Source organism: Falco naumanni, chromosome 4 (genome assembly GCF_017639655.2).
Source record: "Falco naumanni isolate bFalNau1 chromosome 4, bFalNau1.pat, whole genome shotgun sequence".
Taxonomy (NCBI): domain Eukaryota; kingdom Metazoa; phylum Chordata; class Aves; order Falconiformes; family Falconidae; genus Falco; species Falco naumanni.
In genome coordinates this window covers 43972413-43987341 of record NC_054057.1, presented here as the reverse complement: position 1 = coordinate 43987341, position 14929 = coordinate 43972413, and the positions used below count along the sequence as shown (strand labels likewise).

General features: G+C 39.2%; 1 protein-coding gene across 2 annotated transcripts in view; it reads right to left on the bottom strand.

The window, feature by feature from the left end:
- GPR158 (G protein-coupled receptor 158) overlaps positions 1-14929 on the bottom strand; it is a 209335-nt gene that overhangs the window by 82958 nt on the left and 111448 nt on the right. For both annotated transcript variants that reach the window (XM_040592584.1, XM_040592585.1), the window contains exon 5: positions 5289-5357. In XM_040592584.1, the coding sequence (XP_040448518.1) occupies positions 5289-5357 (69 nt within the window). The remainder of the gene's footprint in view (positions 1-5288; positions 5358-14929) is intronic.

The following is a 14929-nucleotide window of genomic DNA, read 5'->3' as shown; positions in this document are numbered from 1 at the left end:
GTGAAAGTGGGAGTAACACAGTTCCAGAAACAGATCCTAACACCAACCACATGCAACAAGACGTCTGAGTGCAAAGTTTATTCCAGGCTTCACTACTGAACTGCTTCATGAGCACTAGGAAGTCAGTGCACTGCTACCCAGCAGCTCCATTTCTCTAAACTGATAGCAATATTGCCTCGCTATAATTAGCGGTTTGGAAGAACAGGGGGTAGCAATAAAGACAAAGAATTTGGATTTCTTTAGCCAAAAGAATAGAAGACTGAAGGGAAAAATCCTAACAGTCTTCAAAGAGAGACTCCACAGCCTCCTAAGCTATGCCATCTCAGGGTCTAACTGACCTCACTGTTATAAAGGTTCCCCCAGACTCTCTAACCTAACTTTCACTTGCTGGAATTTAAACCCAGTACTTCTTATCTGCTATATCAAGAACATGGAGAAGAAATTATTCCCTTCCTCTTTGCATCACGATACTCACTAACTCTTATCACTGGCTGTAGAAATTGTATCATAATATTGCACGGATTTTGGAGTGCATTTTGGAGTTTCAGTTAAAGTAGACTGGAAGTATGGAAAATGTTTAATATATCAGATAACCCGCAGTTGCCTAGGGTGGAATTCATCACCATTTGAGGCAAAGACCCCAGACTTCCTTTATAGTCAATGAAGCCTTGGCCATGATACACTTCATCATCAAGTTCTAAGTCTAAAACAAGTCATAAAAGGTCCAATTTCTCTTCACTATCTCTTTGTTAAGCATAGGATGACTGTTTCAGCTATGGATATGTATATAAGAAACACAGACTCATAGAATAATTTAATTTGCAATGGAGCTCCAGAGGTCATCTGGTTCAGCCCCCTGCTCAAAGCAGGTCTAATCAGGTCAGGTCACTCAGAGCTGTGTCCAGTCAAGTCCTGATACCTTCAAGGATGGACATTCCACAAGCTGGGCAACCCATTCCAGTATTTGACCACCTATTTTCCAACTTGCACCCATTACAGATGCCTAAAAGCAGCTGAGATCTGACCCCTAATGCAATTAACAGGCTACTCTTTTGCAATATTGTGCTTGTGCTTACTTTATTTGAAGTTCTTTGCAACATGCAACAAGTTTTCAAACCTGTGTTATACAAGACGTATTCCAAAGATTAACATGACAAGGAGTTAGGAAAGGTCTAAAAGCTCCATCATTATTAGTTAGTATTTCTGGAAAAGGAAAGTAATGAGAATCTTCCTCTCAGGTGCCAAGTATAGAAATTAAGAGACTGCTCCATAAGACAGTCAGGTTTTGGCTCTCTATTCAAAATCTAAGAACAAAGAAATACAAGAAAAATCAATTAGAGAGCCCAGGGTTCATTTGGAGGAGGTCCATCAACAATTGGAAAGACTAAGTAAAGGGAAATCAGAGATGTTACTGTGAGAACTAAAGAAAATATCAAGAAAAGAACCTCAGAAATGAGAGTTCCCCTGCAACTACTGGCTAAAACCTATGCATCTCTAATTAGACAAAGCTCATCTGCCTGCTTATAATTCAGAGAAGACCAGTGTGTTGTTATCAGTATAGCAAAACTTGAATTTGAATAATAAATTTTGGTGGAGACCATCATTTGTGCTTCCCATTTGGTTAGAAGGGCATTGTAACAGCTGTTTTTCTCACCAAAAGCAGCTGGCTGGTGATATTATTTTTCAATTAATGATGGTACGCTATGAATAGATTACAGCATGTAGACATGAAAACAATGACAATTAGTGAAAGAGATTAAGCAACATAACAAAGTAGGTTTTGGTTTCCATTTAATTGGCGGGTAGGGAAAGTCAGAGATGCAATAAAGCCCTTCTGGACACAGCAAAATTTTTATGCTGAAGGCTCTCAAAACAATCCAAGACAGACTGGGTGAATGGATCTAGAAAAAGTGAGAATTAAGAAAGTGTAAAGGAGTGGAGAATAACGATGCAAAAGACTCTAAAGCAGTGTTGAGAAAATCTATGGGGATTTTGATTTTTAAATAAGAATGTAATTTTGCACAGAATACTTAAATGAACAGAGATTTGAGCTATTTAGAACTGAAATGCTCTCATTTTATCTCTTTATATTGTACGTGCACTAAGCCAAGCTGTGTAATTCTGCATTTAGTTGAGTGTGAAAGGAAAGCTTTTTGGTGTTACCTTCCAAATAACAATAGAAGAAGAGATGATACAAAGAGGAAAACAGCCTTACGTTAAAGGAGAACACCTTAACTGTGGTGATGCTTGTCTGGCCAAAACTGCTGAACTTTTAACTTGCATTTCATGTTAGCTGTGGAGAACATAGTCCAATTCGGGTGTGTAAGAGGTGAGAGCTGTATTAATTAGTCTTAAAGCTCTAATGTACTCTTCTATCATAAAGTAAGGACCAAATGAAATAGTTGAAACAACTCTGCCTCTGGACACATGTTACAAAGTATTTAACCACACCCCTGAGTTTCTTTTCAGAAACAAGTAAAAAGATCAAATAAATGGAAGAAGTAAATAAACAATGGATATGACCCAGGAAAAAGAAGATCTGCTTTGCAGGTATGCGAGTTATAACCAATGCGATAATTGATAATCTACACCTTACTATGAAGGAATACGTATGTGAATGTCAGCTAGTGCAAACGAGACTCGTTTCTTTTTAGAGCTCAGGCTTTCTTTCTCACACCACCCTGCTCTGCTTTGTGGTCCTTTTCCAGACAATAAGCACGTGAGCACACTTGGGATACTATCCATGTACAGCAAAATGTCAGGAGTTCATGTTCCAAGGGCTCACACCCCATAATTCACACCTTGCAGAAACACAGGCTTTTCTTTCTCAAAGATTATACACTGGCTTTGAGCTACCTGGTCTAGTGGAAGGTGTCCCTGCCCATGGCAGGAGGGGTGGAACTAGGTGATATTTAAGGTCCCTTCTAACCCAACCCATTCTGTGATTCTATGATGTAACTCACCTCTATGACTATACTTTAAAGCCTTCACAGATTGATTGTTCCACTGTCTTGCCCTGGATCAGAAGTTGATGAAATCTTGCAGTGAATTGAGGGGCAGGGAGGTTGAAATTCTGATACTTCTGTATCAGTCCCAATCTTTTTTTTTTTTTTTTTTTTTTTTCACAAAAAACATATTCTTGTGGTTGGTGAAATCAGGATTATCTGTCTGAATATTAATATGACCTCCCACTACCACACTCTCTACATCCGTCCCCTAAGACCTTGAAAATAGAAATGGTAACATTTCTCTCTTTTCTGTTTCGGCCTGTAGGAGTAGCAGCCTGATTAGTAATTACCTGTGCAAGAAAGAAAGAAAGCCCCAGCAGAGTGTGGAGCATAAAACTGCTATAAGAGAGAAGTCAGGTTATACACTTTGCATATTAGTTTCTAACAGAATGTGTTCTCAGTGGACTGTTTTAGATAGTACGAGAATGAGACGTGCAGAGAAGGACAAGCTCTAGTCAACTATCTACATCCCAGCTGGAAGACAGACTAATCAGGAATTCTCAGCAAAAAAATTTCCTCAGAATACACCAAACTGTCATTTTGTTTTTGCTGTACATTTAACACTACTAATGTCAGTGGAAAAAAAAAAAAAAGGGTGGTGATGGAAATGTTTAAACATCAGTGAAAAGCTGAGGGGATGCTTTGGTTATCAAATCTCTCCCTCCCAGCTCTATTTCTTTTCCTCTCCCTCTGCATGTGAAGGCAGTGGATGGCAATCTCTTGCACTTAACAGTATGGCTCTCCTTCAAGTCAACTGCTGAGAGAGAAGTGATTTTTCACTGACAGTACCCCCGAGGCTGAGCACCTGAAGCCTGAAGATAGATAGCCACCAAAGGACGTTCATCCTTTGAAATACAATTAGAGGATCGAGACAAGAACTGGGAAAGAAACTGAAGATGAGTGATGGGTGAGCAGACTGCAGGCACAGCGAGAGCTATGAGGCTTTTGGCAGACTCTGGAGTTGAGGTTGTACAAACACTGACTGGTTCTTACGGAGCCTCTGCCTGGGGAAGCCACTACATGGATCCAGGGTTCTCTGGGAAAGCCAAGAGGAGATAGCCATGGAAAGGAAAGCCCTTGCGTTATATGCTTTATGCATTTCTGTGAATGCTTCCCAGCATTTCTACACCACCTGAGGAAGCAGTGCATGGGCTTTCAGTTCTGCTCACTGGAAAACTGTATGAAAGGAGCTCTGAAAACCCTGGGGAGAGGTACTGCAAGTTGTAAAAAGTATTTGTACAATATGGAAAAAATCAAAACTACTTTCTTCCTGATGTCTGCAAAGCGAAAGATGACAAAACACATAAAACCATCTTAGAAATGGACACACTTTTTCTTTAGAACACGAAAGGCCCACATGATTCAAAAATCAACGTATAGAACTTCCATCAGTATTTGTTTTTGCTATAGTATTCTTCACATCTCAACCTTCTACCCTTTATTTGCTACTTGTTTAGCAACTGCTAAGGAGTTTTGTTTTTCAGCTAGTCTCTCAGTAACTACATGATGGTCTGTAACAGCACAGAAGATTCTGACTATTGAGGAAAGGAGACATAAACATATTTTAAAATAATCCACAACTCCATCATTGCTTGCCTCCTGATCTGCACGCTTTCTATCAACTTCATTGAATTTACACTTAGCTGTCTTGCTTTGTCTAGTCATTACCTTGGGTTTATGTGGCAATTAACAAACTCAGGTTTTCTGGGATTTTTGAAAAGAAAAGGATCTATATTTTTGTGAGTTTTGTGATAGAATCCTTATGCATCAGTGAAATCACATTTTTTTCCCCACTTACAGCATAGGGATAATACCATCTTGTTTCCCTAAATACATGGCATTGCAGATACCATGTAGCTTCAGAAACATCAAAATATATGCTAGTAATACACTGAAATTGTTACTCTCCCTTGTACTACACTCCACAGAAATACTTGGTATAATCAATGTTTTACACACCTTGCATATTTTTCCCATATCATAGCTTAGAGAGGAATCATCATTCAAAGCAAAAACTCAGCTTAATCCAGAACACCTAAGAGTTCCAAGTAAAAGACACTGGAAAGCTCCTTACACGGAAAATGAAGAATTATTACAAATATAGTAAAACATTCAAGTGTTCTTAAGAATCTTTTCAAAACACAGCATATTTTATAGTCAGATTAAACTAATAATTACATGAACAGTTTTGAAATTTATATTTACATCAAAGTAATTCATACAATTTTTTAAAATGTCTGCAAGAATAAAATTTTTCAAAAAATGTATAGTTTGACTTACTGGGAAGTACAGAAGAAGTGATCCAAAAAGGATGGTTTCCAACAGCACCAGCCCTGAGGCCCTGATACTCTAGAAGACAAAAAACAATACAAAATTTAGAAAATTCTCTCTGTGTGCCATTTAGAAGCTGGGTTCTTTGCAGAAGGCACCTTCACTTTTGTCAGCATAATGCTTCTACAGCAATGCTTATTAAAGCACGGTATTAAGCTGTCTGTCATATTGGCATGCTCCACATTCTTTAATTCACAGGCCCATTACAATGGTTGTGTTTTACAAAATCCAATTTAAAAAATCACTCTTTCCTATGTGAAATACTATTCAACACAGATTACCTGGATATGTTTTGAAACTGCTGAAATTGCTCTCAAGTGTGAAGAAAGATGGGTCATGGGAATTACAGATATGAATTCAACTGTAGAATGTGTTCTGTACTATTTAAATTTCAAGAAGTTCTTCGAACATTGTGGCTTATTTAATGTTAATGACTTGGCTTCTATAATATGTATGAATAATCTACAATTCTACTGAATAGAGTGTGCTCTTAGATTGAAAGCACCTTTATTTTTCCTGAAATTTTGTACAAAGATGTTGATTCAGATATTAACTTGTTAGAATTGTAAAACATCATGCCATTTGCTCATTGATTCTAATGCATGCTCTCCATCACAGTTTTCTTACATTTTAAAATAAAAAAAAAATATCACAGAATCATAAAATCATTTAGGTTGGAAAAGATCATTAAGATCATCAAGTCCAACATTAACTCAGGACTGTCAAGTCCATGACTAAACCACATCCTGAAGCATCACATCTATGTGTTTTTTAAACATTTCCCAGGATGGCGATTCCACCATGTCCCTGGGCAGCCTGTTCCAAGGTTTGAACACCCCTTCTGTGAAGACATTTTTCCTAATATCTAATCTAAACCTCCCCTGGTGCAACTTGAGGCCACTTCCTCTTGTTCTATTGCTTGTTATCTGGGAGAAGAGACTGACACCCACCTGCCTACAGCCTGCTGTCAGGGAGTTGTAGAGAGTGAGAAGGTCCGTCTGTCCCCCATGTGTGTTCCGTGTCGTCCATCATACCCCCCCACACACTCCCCGAGCTTTTTTCCTAATACAATGTGTGTTCCAATAAGTTCCACAATTTACGTATAGTGCATCTGTGCCTTATCTTAAAGACAAAATGTCATCACTGCTTCCCATTTAACCATCTTCTTCCCCTGAGACCCTGTTCCATACACTGTTCTGGAAGAACACGGTGCTTTCCTGATCCAAGCAATGCTGGCAGACTGGGCAGCCAAAGAGGCTTTTCCAAAAATCTTTTGAAAAATCCCCTTCTTTCACATCACAAAATCTTGTGGGCTGGAATTAATGGTTTATGGTAATCCCTCTAATAGTTCTAGATGGGAGAAACTTACCTTTCAGAAGTAAGACAATTAAAAAAAAAAACCAAAACTGAATGGATGTACAAATTTTTGGTGCCCTGGGGTCCAGTTTCAGCTTGCAAAAGACTGGGAATTTGCTAGATAAAAATGCAGCTTTTCAGTGAATCTATAATCTTACTCTGATTTCCGATTTCATCATTAATTTTTTCAACTGGTCATTTTTACATCTAATGTACTGAACATAGGTTGAAAGACATGGAGAAAATTCTCAGAAAACCTTTTTGATATGAGACAATTATGGAGCTACCTAATTTCTAGCAATGGTGACATTTTGCAGCAAGGCTGTCTAAAGCATGTATATCAGCAGAGATGTCATCAACATCCTACATAATTGTGCACCTCAAAAATTATCAGAAGTTACTTCCAATGGGTATTCACATCAAAGCTTCTGTTTTAAATAAAGAAAAAACAAAATAGCTCCAGGGGCATCTTGGTGCTACTGATGCTATTTCAATCGCAATTAAAGCCTGGAGTGAGGATTATGAATGGTTTTCCACTGGTCTTAAGATGATAGTTGTGACTATTTGGTTCAACCACTGCAAGATTTTTGCAGGAAAATCTTAGGAGCACACCTTTTTTCCTTATTCTTGGCCAGAATTTTTCATGTATTTGAGAACCATTATTATGCCTCCTCTATTCTAGATTTTTCCAATTCTTTCACTTTTCCTTGTGGATCTTAACCTTACACTTTTGTACTAAGAGTTTCACATTAAGGACTGCAAAACTGTTCTGCCACCTCTCTCTAAAATTGCACCCTGAAACTGAGACATATATATTTCTAGTAAAATTTTCATGCTTCCATGAAACTTTTCTTAAAAAAGCAAAGCAAAACAAAACACCGACAAACATCTAAAATAATGTAACCACCTTTCTGAATAGAATGCAATGTCTGCCTTAGCGATTGCTAAAACTTTAATATTGACTCACAAGTGCAGCTTATATTTATACTGGGTTCCTGCAATGGAAGACATTTGTTTCAAGAACTGAAGTTAAAGTGTTTTGGTTTGGGTTTTTTTCTCCATTATGATGTTGGGTAAAGCATAAACACAATCTCAGATGCAAAAAGCTGGGAAACTAGTAACTGAAATGCCAATGTCAGTTTTTTTAGGCTCCAGCGATCACACTGTTCAATGATGTATCAAATTCAGCTGAGTCAGTACTTTATATAATTTACTTCTGTCACTTGGACATATGGGCAGCCTTACCCACTAGTCTGCTAATGTAAAGACAGTCCACCACTTCTGTACTGCATTCCCCCACGTTAACAGCCCTGCCTCACTTCATCTAGAAGGATGCTCCAGAGAGACACTCACAAAGCATATATATCGACAGGGAAAAAAATTGCACAAAGCACATTGATTCTGCATTTGTGAGACACTCATTTGTTATAAGCATCCCTAAGCAATAAACAAAGATGCACAGGGATGATATTATCTTTTATGGCTGCTGTAATAAAATTATTTATGTACCCATATTTCTGTATTCAGATGCATTCAACTTTTTCAAACAGCATTACAAAAACCAATACATATAGATAACTTTTCAAAACTGTTTTCTGCAGACACTTCTGTTCTGATCTAACACCAAAAAGCTGGGAGCAAATGTTTAGATGCCAGTTATGAAGTCATTAAATGGAATACTTCCAGATTGTTTTAATTAAGAAGTGACTAGACTGCCAATTACTTTATAGCTTATACATTTGAAGCTATGGATCATGCACACTGCTTTGACACATACAATAGAAAGTGCAAATATTTTCATAAACCATATATAGCAGTGTGAGTTATTTCACACTTCTAGTGAACGCACAAATTTAGCCTGAGACGTAAGTTCTGTATGTAGCAAATGGGAGAAAAAAAAAAAGAAAAAAGAAAAAAAAAAAGCTCAGAAAGCTTAGAAAAGGTTAAAGTCTGCCTCCGATAACATAGGTTTCACACCTTGTGATGTCCAGCACTGTATCACAAATTTTAAAAAATGCATTATAGAACCATGTCCACAAGATTCCTTTTGTGGCCCTGATTCTGCCATAGCTGGGAGCTCCACATGTTTTGAATCAGTTTTTCTTCACAACACCTTTGAAAGAGAACAGCACTTTACTCATCGGAAAATACTGCAGAGGGCTCTGTCCAACACCATACAAGACAATGGCAGAGGTCAGTGAACTCATGTCTCTCTGAGCAATACTCAAACCACTGAAGAAGGTTGGTTTTTTTTCTTATTTTGTACAATGCATCTGTGCATGACAAATGGCCAAGCCACTTCATATAGGGAAGATATAGGGAAACGGCCTAAAGAAGCTGGTCTTCAAACAGCTCCTCGGGTGAACATCGTTTTCTAAACAATTATTGCACACGCTGATAAGTCTTTTCTTATCAAGCTTTTTTTCTGGGCGGCATGATCATAAGATAACCTGCAGGGGCAAAGAACTTCAGTGTTTCCAGCTCCTCTTCCAAACATGATTTTCTTCTCACCTGTGTTCCAGTAAGAACCATTCTCTGGATTTTCTAAGCATTTCTGTTTCCTGCCCTGAAAGAAGCGTGGCTTACAGAGCAACGTTGGAATTCAAAATGAGTTTGAATCCAGGTTTTGACTGGGATTTTATCTCAGTCTTTGATACCTGGAGTATGAGAGTTTTAACCCAATGTTTACAGATACCACAGCTCTCCTTAATAGGATTCTTCAGCAAATGGAGCACACATTCTGGCAGAGAGGAATGCCATCCACAGCAATGAAGAAAAGCACAAACTTCAAATAAGAAATAGTCCAACCAAAGAATTATTTTTGCATAAGTGTAGAGAAAAGAAAAAAATGGGGTGGAAATGGAAATATCAGAATGCTCCCAAACTACATTTTTGAAATGCCAATGGTTAATTTTCTCTACTGCAAAGAAAGAGATCTTTTAATAACAAAAAGGTAACATGAGAGCTTTTGCGTTAGAAAAAAATACACATTGACTTAAAAAATGTATGAGACTTTTTTTCTTCCAATAACCCTCACTGTAAGCCCAAGAGGTAAGGTCCAGGAAGTAGCATCTTCATCCAGCACTGAAGCTTTAGTATCAGGGAATAGCTAAAGAGGAGAAAACCAAAACTAAGCAGGATGTTTTAAAATTAATTTATTAGACAAGGACACTCTATATCAGATAGACAGTATTTCCGCCAGTGTCTGAGCACCAGTTTTTCCACCAAAAGTTGAATCCTCCACTGTACAGACTTTGCAGACACAGCCTCCTTAAGGCATGGCTGTGGGCAGCTTGACTTTATGGGAATCTGCAACATACACAGGAGTGAATATGCCCACATACCTCAGGAAAAAGGCCTTTGCTCTTTTAAGAAAACAAATGAAAGATGGAAACAAATAACAACCCGAAGCCTCCACCAACTGGTGCCCACCTATACTGACTGCACAATTAAAAATCTCCAATGGAATTCACAGAAATCATGACCGTTTAGGACATAGCCCTGAAATTCCAAACAGTAGGATCTTCTTCCACTTGCATGTAACATTTGCTCAATTTCTCTTCCTCTTCGTCAACAGCTGCTTGTTTTTTTGCATCTGCCTTGCTTGTTGGCATTTATTTTGGGGTTTGCTTATTTATCTGGTTGTTCATCTTATATACAGTTCTGTTTATTGTCACTTCATCTGTGTGCTCATTTCCCTTTTGGGGTTTTACTTCTATGTTTACTTATTTGTGCCAGTAAAACTGTCCTTTCTGGTTTTCCCTGTCTCAATGGTTACACATTGCTGACACCTAAATGCAATTTATTTTGCTTCTAGCTTCATGCTAACTTTCAATTAGCTACCTCTGCCACACATTTTCCATATTCTCTAGGTTTGTTTGCTTGTTAGGTAACTGAGATCTTGGAATAATAATAGTAGTAGTAGTAGTAATAATGATAATATATATTATATAGATAGTAAAGATAAGTCAAAGGAGGAAAGGTAATGCTTGAACTAGGCATTAGCTTCGATCTAGTCTCCGTCCAGAAATAAAAAATAGGAATCAAACCAAAAGGAAGCAAAAAGTAGTACGATATACATATTAGAGGTCAAGACCAGATATGTACTGGTTTCTACCATCTTGTTCATCCTGCGCTAGAATTTTTTTTGGAGAGTAGCTACCGTCCTTCAGTTCTCCAATGAACAATAAAATCCTCTAGGACAACTGTAGCAAATCTGATGCTTTTGTCAAATTGTCAGCCATGGGAAGAATTCAAGTGAACTAAATATGTGTTTCATGGGAAGCCATCAATAGGGCCAGCTAGCAAAATACAAGACAGGTTGAGGTACATGGTAGCAAATGCAAATAATGAAGTAGTGAGGACACAGGACATAAAGGTCCCTAAAAATCTGCATCCTAGAACAGTAAAATGCCTTGCATCTCTATGTAATGTACTTTGAGAGTCATTTATGGAAAAAGTGAGCTTAAGTAAACTAGTACGATGTAGGCAGTGGCACAGGCCACATAGCCGAGCACATACCCTTGTGTTATACAGCCACTACAGACTGGACCAGCACTCCAACTCAAGGAGGAACACGCTAGGAAACATTCACAGCAGCTCCTTCAGCTGTGATACAGCTACTAACAGTTGTGAGATGCTACTGACTGTTTTGCATTTCAGCGACTAAAAGTTTTAAATAAGTGTTGGTGATCTACAGTAAACAAAACTATTCACAAAGTCAAGAAATAATCATGGTTGTTACTGGCTCTGAGTTTAGATATCACCTCCATGTGAGATTCAGGGTTTGATTGCAACTCCGTGTCCACATATAGGGTCAGTCATGATACATCATGTCATGCTACATGTTCAGTCCATAAACAAGTTGAGGAAGAGCTACACTGAAACTGCCTTTGTAGGCTTCCCCTTGGAAGATGAGATGTAATGGTGGGTCATGGTAACCCCACAGCAGGTTCTTTTGCTCACTCAAGCAAGATGCGCTGATGAGAGGAGACAGAGCCTTGGGGCAAGGGGCAGGGAAAGCAAAATCAGGGTGCTGGGGTGCAAGGCAAGGCAACCCTGTGACACAGGAGACCTTGCCAGACCTTCATGTGGTCCAGACACCTAGGCAGTCAAAGCTGTTTTTCTCATTAACTGTGTTTTCAATATTTCACCACGTAAAAATATTCTGAATTAGCACGACAAGGAAGTAGAGGCTGGTTCATTACTTCTGCTCTCCTGTGAGGCAAACATAGCAGTCTCTGCAAAGCAATTCCTTTACAGAAAGCCTCATTCACTGTTTATCCGAGAAATACAGCCATTTTCTAACTTTCTCATGTATCTTTTCTCATTAATAAAAGCAAACCAAACACACTATTACAGGGGGGAAGCCATTCACCACAGGTCTGTGCTGCCCTGTGAAGGGCAGTCCAGCTGAGACAGAAGCACCCCTTTGGCACAGAGTCACTGCCGGGCTCGGCTGAACCAGCAGGACGGGGGCTAACGCCTGCTTTGAAAACTGAACACCTGAACAGAAGGCGGCACAATGAAAGAGGGAGCGTATGCCTGAGTGAAGAACATCAGATTCTTTTTATATAGCTACTGCAAAACACAGAAGACTGTGTGACCACTCATCAGTGCTCGGATAAAAGTAAACACGACTGAGGTGCAGCTGCATTATTACCATGCAGGTGGCTAACATGTAGATCACCCTGATTCCATTACGAGTTTTTGAGGTCTACAGCTTTTCTAGGCAAGGAGCTAGCATGTTAGGAATGTACAGAGAGCAAACACAAAGTTATTAATCTGGAAAGAAAAAAAAGAAGTGAGATGGAATGGGCCGGTAAAAATAGAAATAATGTGGGTCCTAGGGGTCACATCTGCTAACAAACACTCATTTGCAAAGTCTCGTGACACGGAAAATGACCAGTGAAACTTGAGACTTACACAGCTTTTCATAGTAAGATCACCACCCTTTATTCTCTTGAATATATTAGAAAAGGAGGTGTCTGGGTAGGGTGGCAGAGCAAAAATGCCTAGTAATCTACAGAATGGATTTGCAGAAACTGAAAGAAAATGAAGTAACACTGCACAGACAGATAAAACTGTAACTACTGACAAAGGTAAAACATCAAGTAGTTGACCTAAAGCAGTACTATTCACTATAATGAATTAAAATGATGTCAAGGAAAGTTACCAGAAAAATTCTTATAAATAACAGGGTTTTGTTCTAATCCACTTTATCCAAAGGAAATTAAAAAAAGAAAGTTCCAAGTCTTTATATTCTCTAGGATACTCTAATAAAGGGAATATGACCTTTACAAACAACTAATCATCAGCTGAAAGAAGACTGAGATGCCCTTTTCCTTCCACAGTACCTGTTACTATGCATGCTTTGTATCGATAAATACTCTAATATGCCACAATGTGCATAATAAAATCTAACTAATCTCATAGAATCACTCATAGAAACATTTGTTGGAAGGGACTTGTACAGGTCACCTCGTCCCATTCCCTGGCCAAAGCAGGAGTACTGCCAACACTAGATCAGGTCAGCCATCGCTTTGTCTATCCAAGGTCTTGAAAATCTCCAAGAATGGAGCTGGGTAACTGACGTGCTACCCAGCTGACTCTGGTCTGGCACTTCTCTCCTACTAAGAAAGTTTTACCTAATGCCTAGCTTAAGCCTCCGAAGCCATAATTTGTGACTTGTTTTCCCTTTGTCACATCCCCTTCCATCACTTGTTATTACTAAGGAGTGTTTGGAACCATATTCACAACTATCCTTCAAGCAGGCTGCTACTAGATTGCCCCGCAGCTTCCTCTTCACCATCCTGGTGAAGCTTAGCTCCCTCAAGCTCTACCAGTAGGTTATATGCTCTAGTCTCCACTAGTAATCACCCACTGGACTCTCTCATCTCCCCACACTCCTCTTGAACCACTGAGCTCAAAACTGGACCGAGTATTTCAGGAGCAGCCTCACTACCCTCACTACCCCTGAGTAGAGTGGAGTAACAGCTTTCCTTTGTCTGCTGGCCACCCTCCTGCTGCCCAGTATATGTTTTTTTCCTGGACTGTGGTGAGAGCTCACCGTAGGCTTATATTCAGCCTGATTACACTGGAGCCACCTGGTCTTAGCCAGGCTGCTACCCAGGGCATTTGATTAATGAAAAGATCAGGACAAATGAAAGAGACATACAAGATATGAACAGATTGTATCAAGGCAAGGGGTTTTCATAGAGCTTCCTCATCCACCTCATTCCAAGACGGCGTTTCAGCCAGAGTTTTTTATCTGTCTGACTACTGGCTCTATTTTTGATCTGAAGGAGCTAAAATTGCATGTGTCTGGAGCATAAAAATGGAATTTCATTCTCTATTCTTGCTATTACCTTCAGCTACTTCTTAAACAAACTGACCAATACAAGAGGGCAGTTCCTAGATAAAAACTGAAATGGTGACTACAAGAGCTGAGGAACAAGCACATGTGGTATAACTACCAGGTGTCACTGGAGAAGAATAGGTAAAGCCAGATCACTTTCATGTCACACTTTAAAAGCAGGATTTTCTGTGTTACTGTGCTATTTGGTTTGCTCCTGAAGCTTTCTCCATGGCAGGAATGAAATATTCATCAGCTCCACACGTGCTATTGCCAGTCCACCTCTCAACTTAGAGCTTTACCGTATACAGCCTGTGAAACTAATGAGGGGGTGGGGAGTTTATAGGTAGCGCAGGCCAAGTATCCCCCATCTCACCTTCTGTTTCCCCCTACCGATTGTCTTAGCAGAGCACATTTACTTGACCAGGCCTGCAAAAATAACACTGATGGTGAAGGGCTGCTTTATGCCTTGGGATTTGCTCAGTCTTCTGTCTGTCCATACTATCTAGACCACATTAGTAGCCTTCGAGACAAACAGTCATGCCTTATCCCTGGATCTCAGAAAGTGACACCACTTCTATGGCAAATCACATTAGGAAAAGAAGTCATTTGTGCCTCTCAGGCACAGTTAAAGGGTCATAAATAAATGCTTAACAATTTATTTGCATAAGGGAAATTAAAAAAAGGTAGCTGGCCAAGTTGCATCAAGTGTAACAAAACAAAAAGCTGAAATGATGGATAAACAAGCACAGGAGATACAGCATTTCAATTCTCTGTGGTCCTAAGCAATCCAGGAAATACAGCAGCATTAATTAGCATCGAATTTCTGAATATCATCACACAAAGCCTGTGATATAAGTGTCAAAGTATTTTCAGAGAG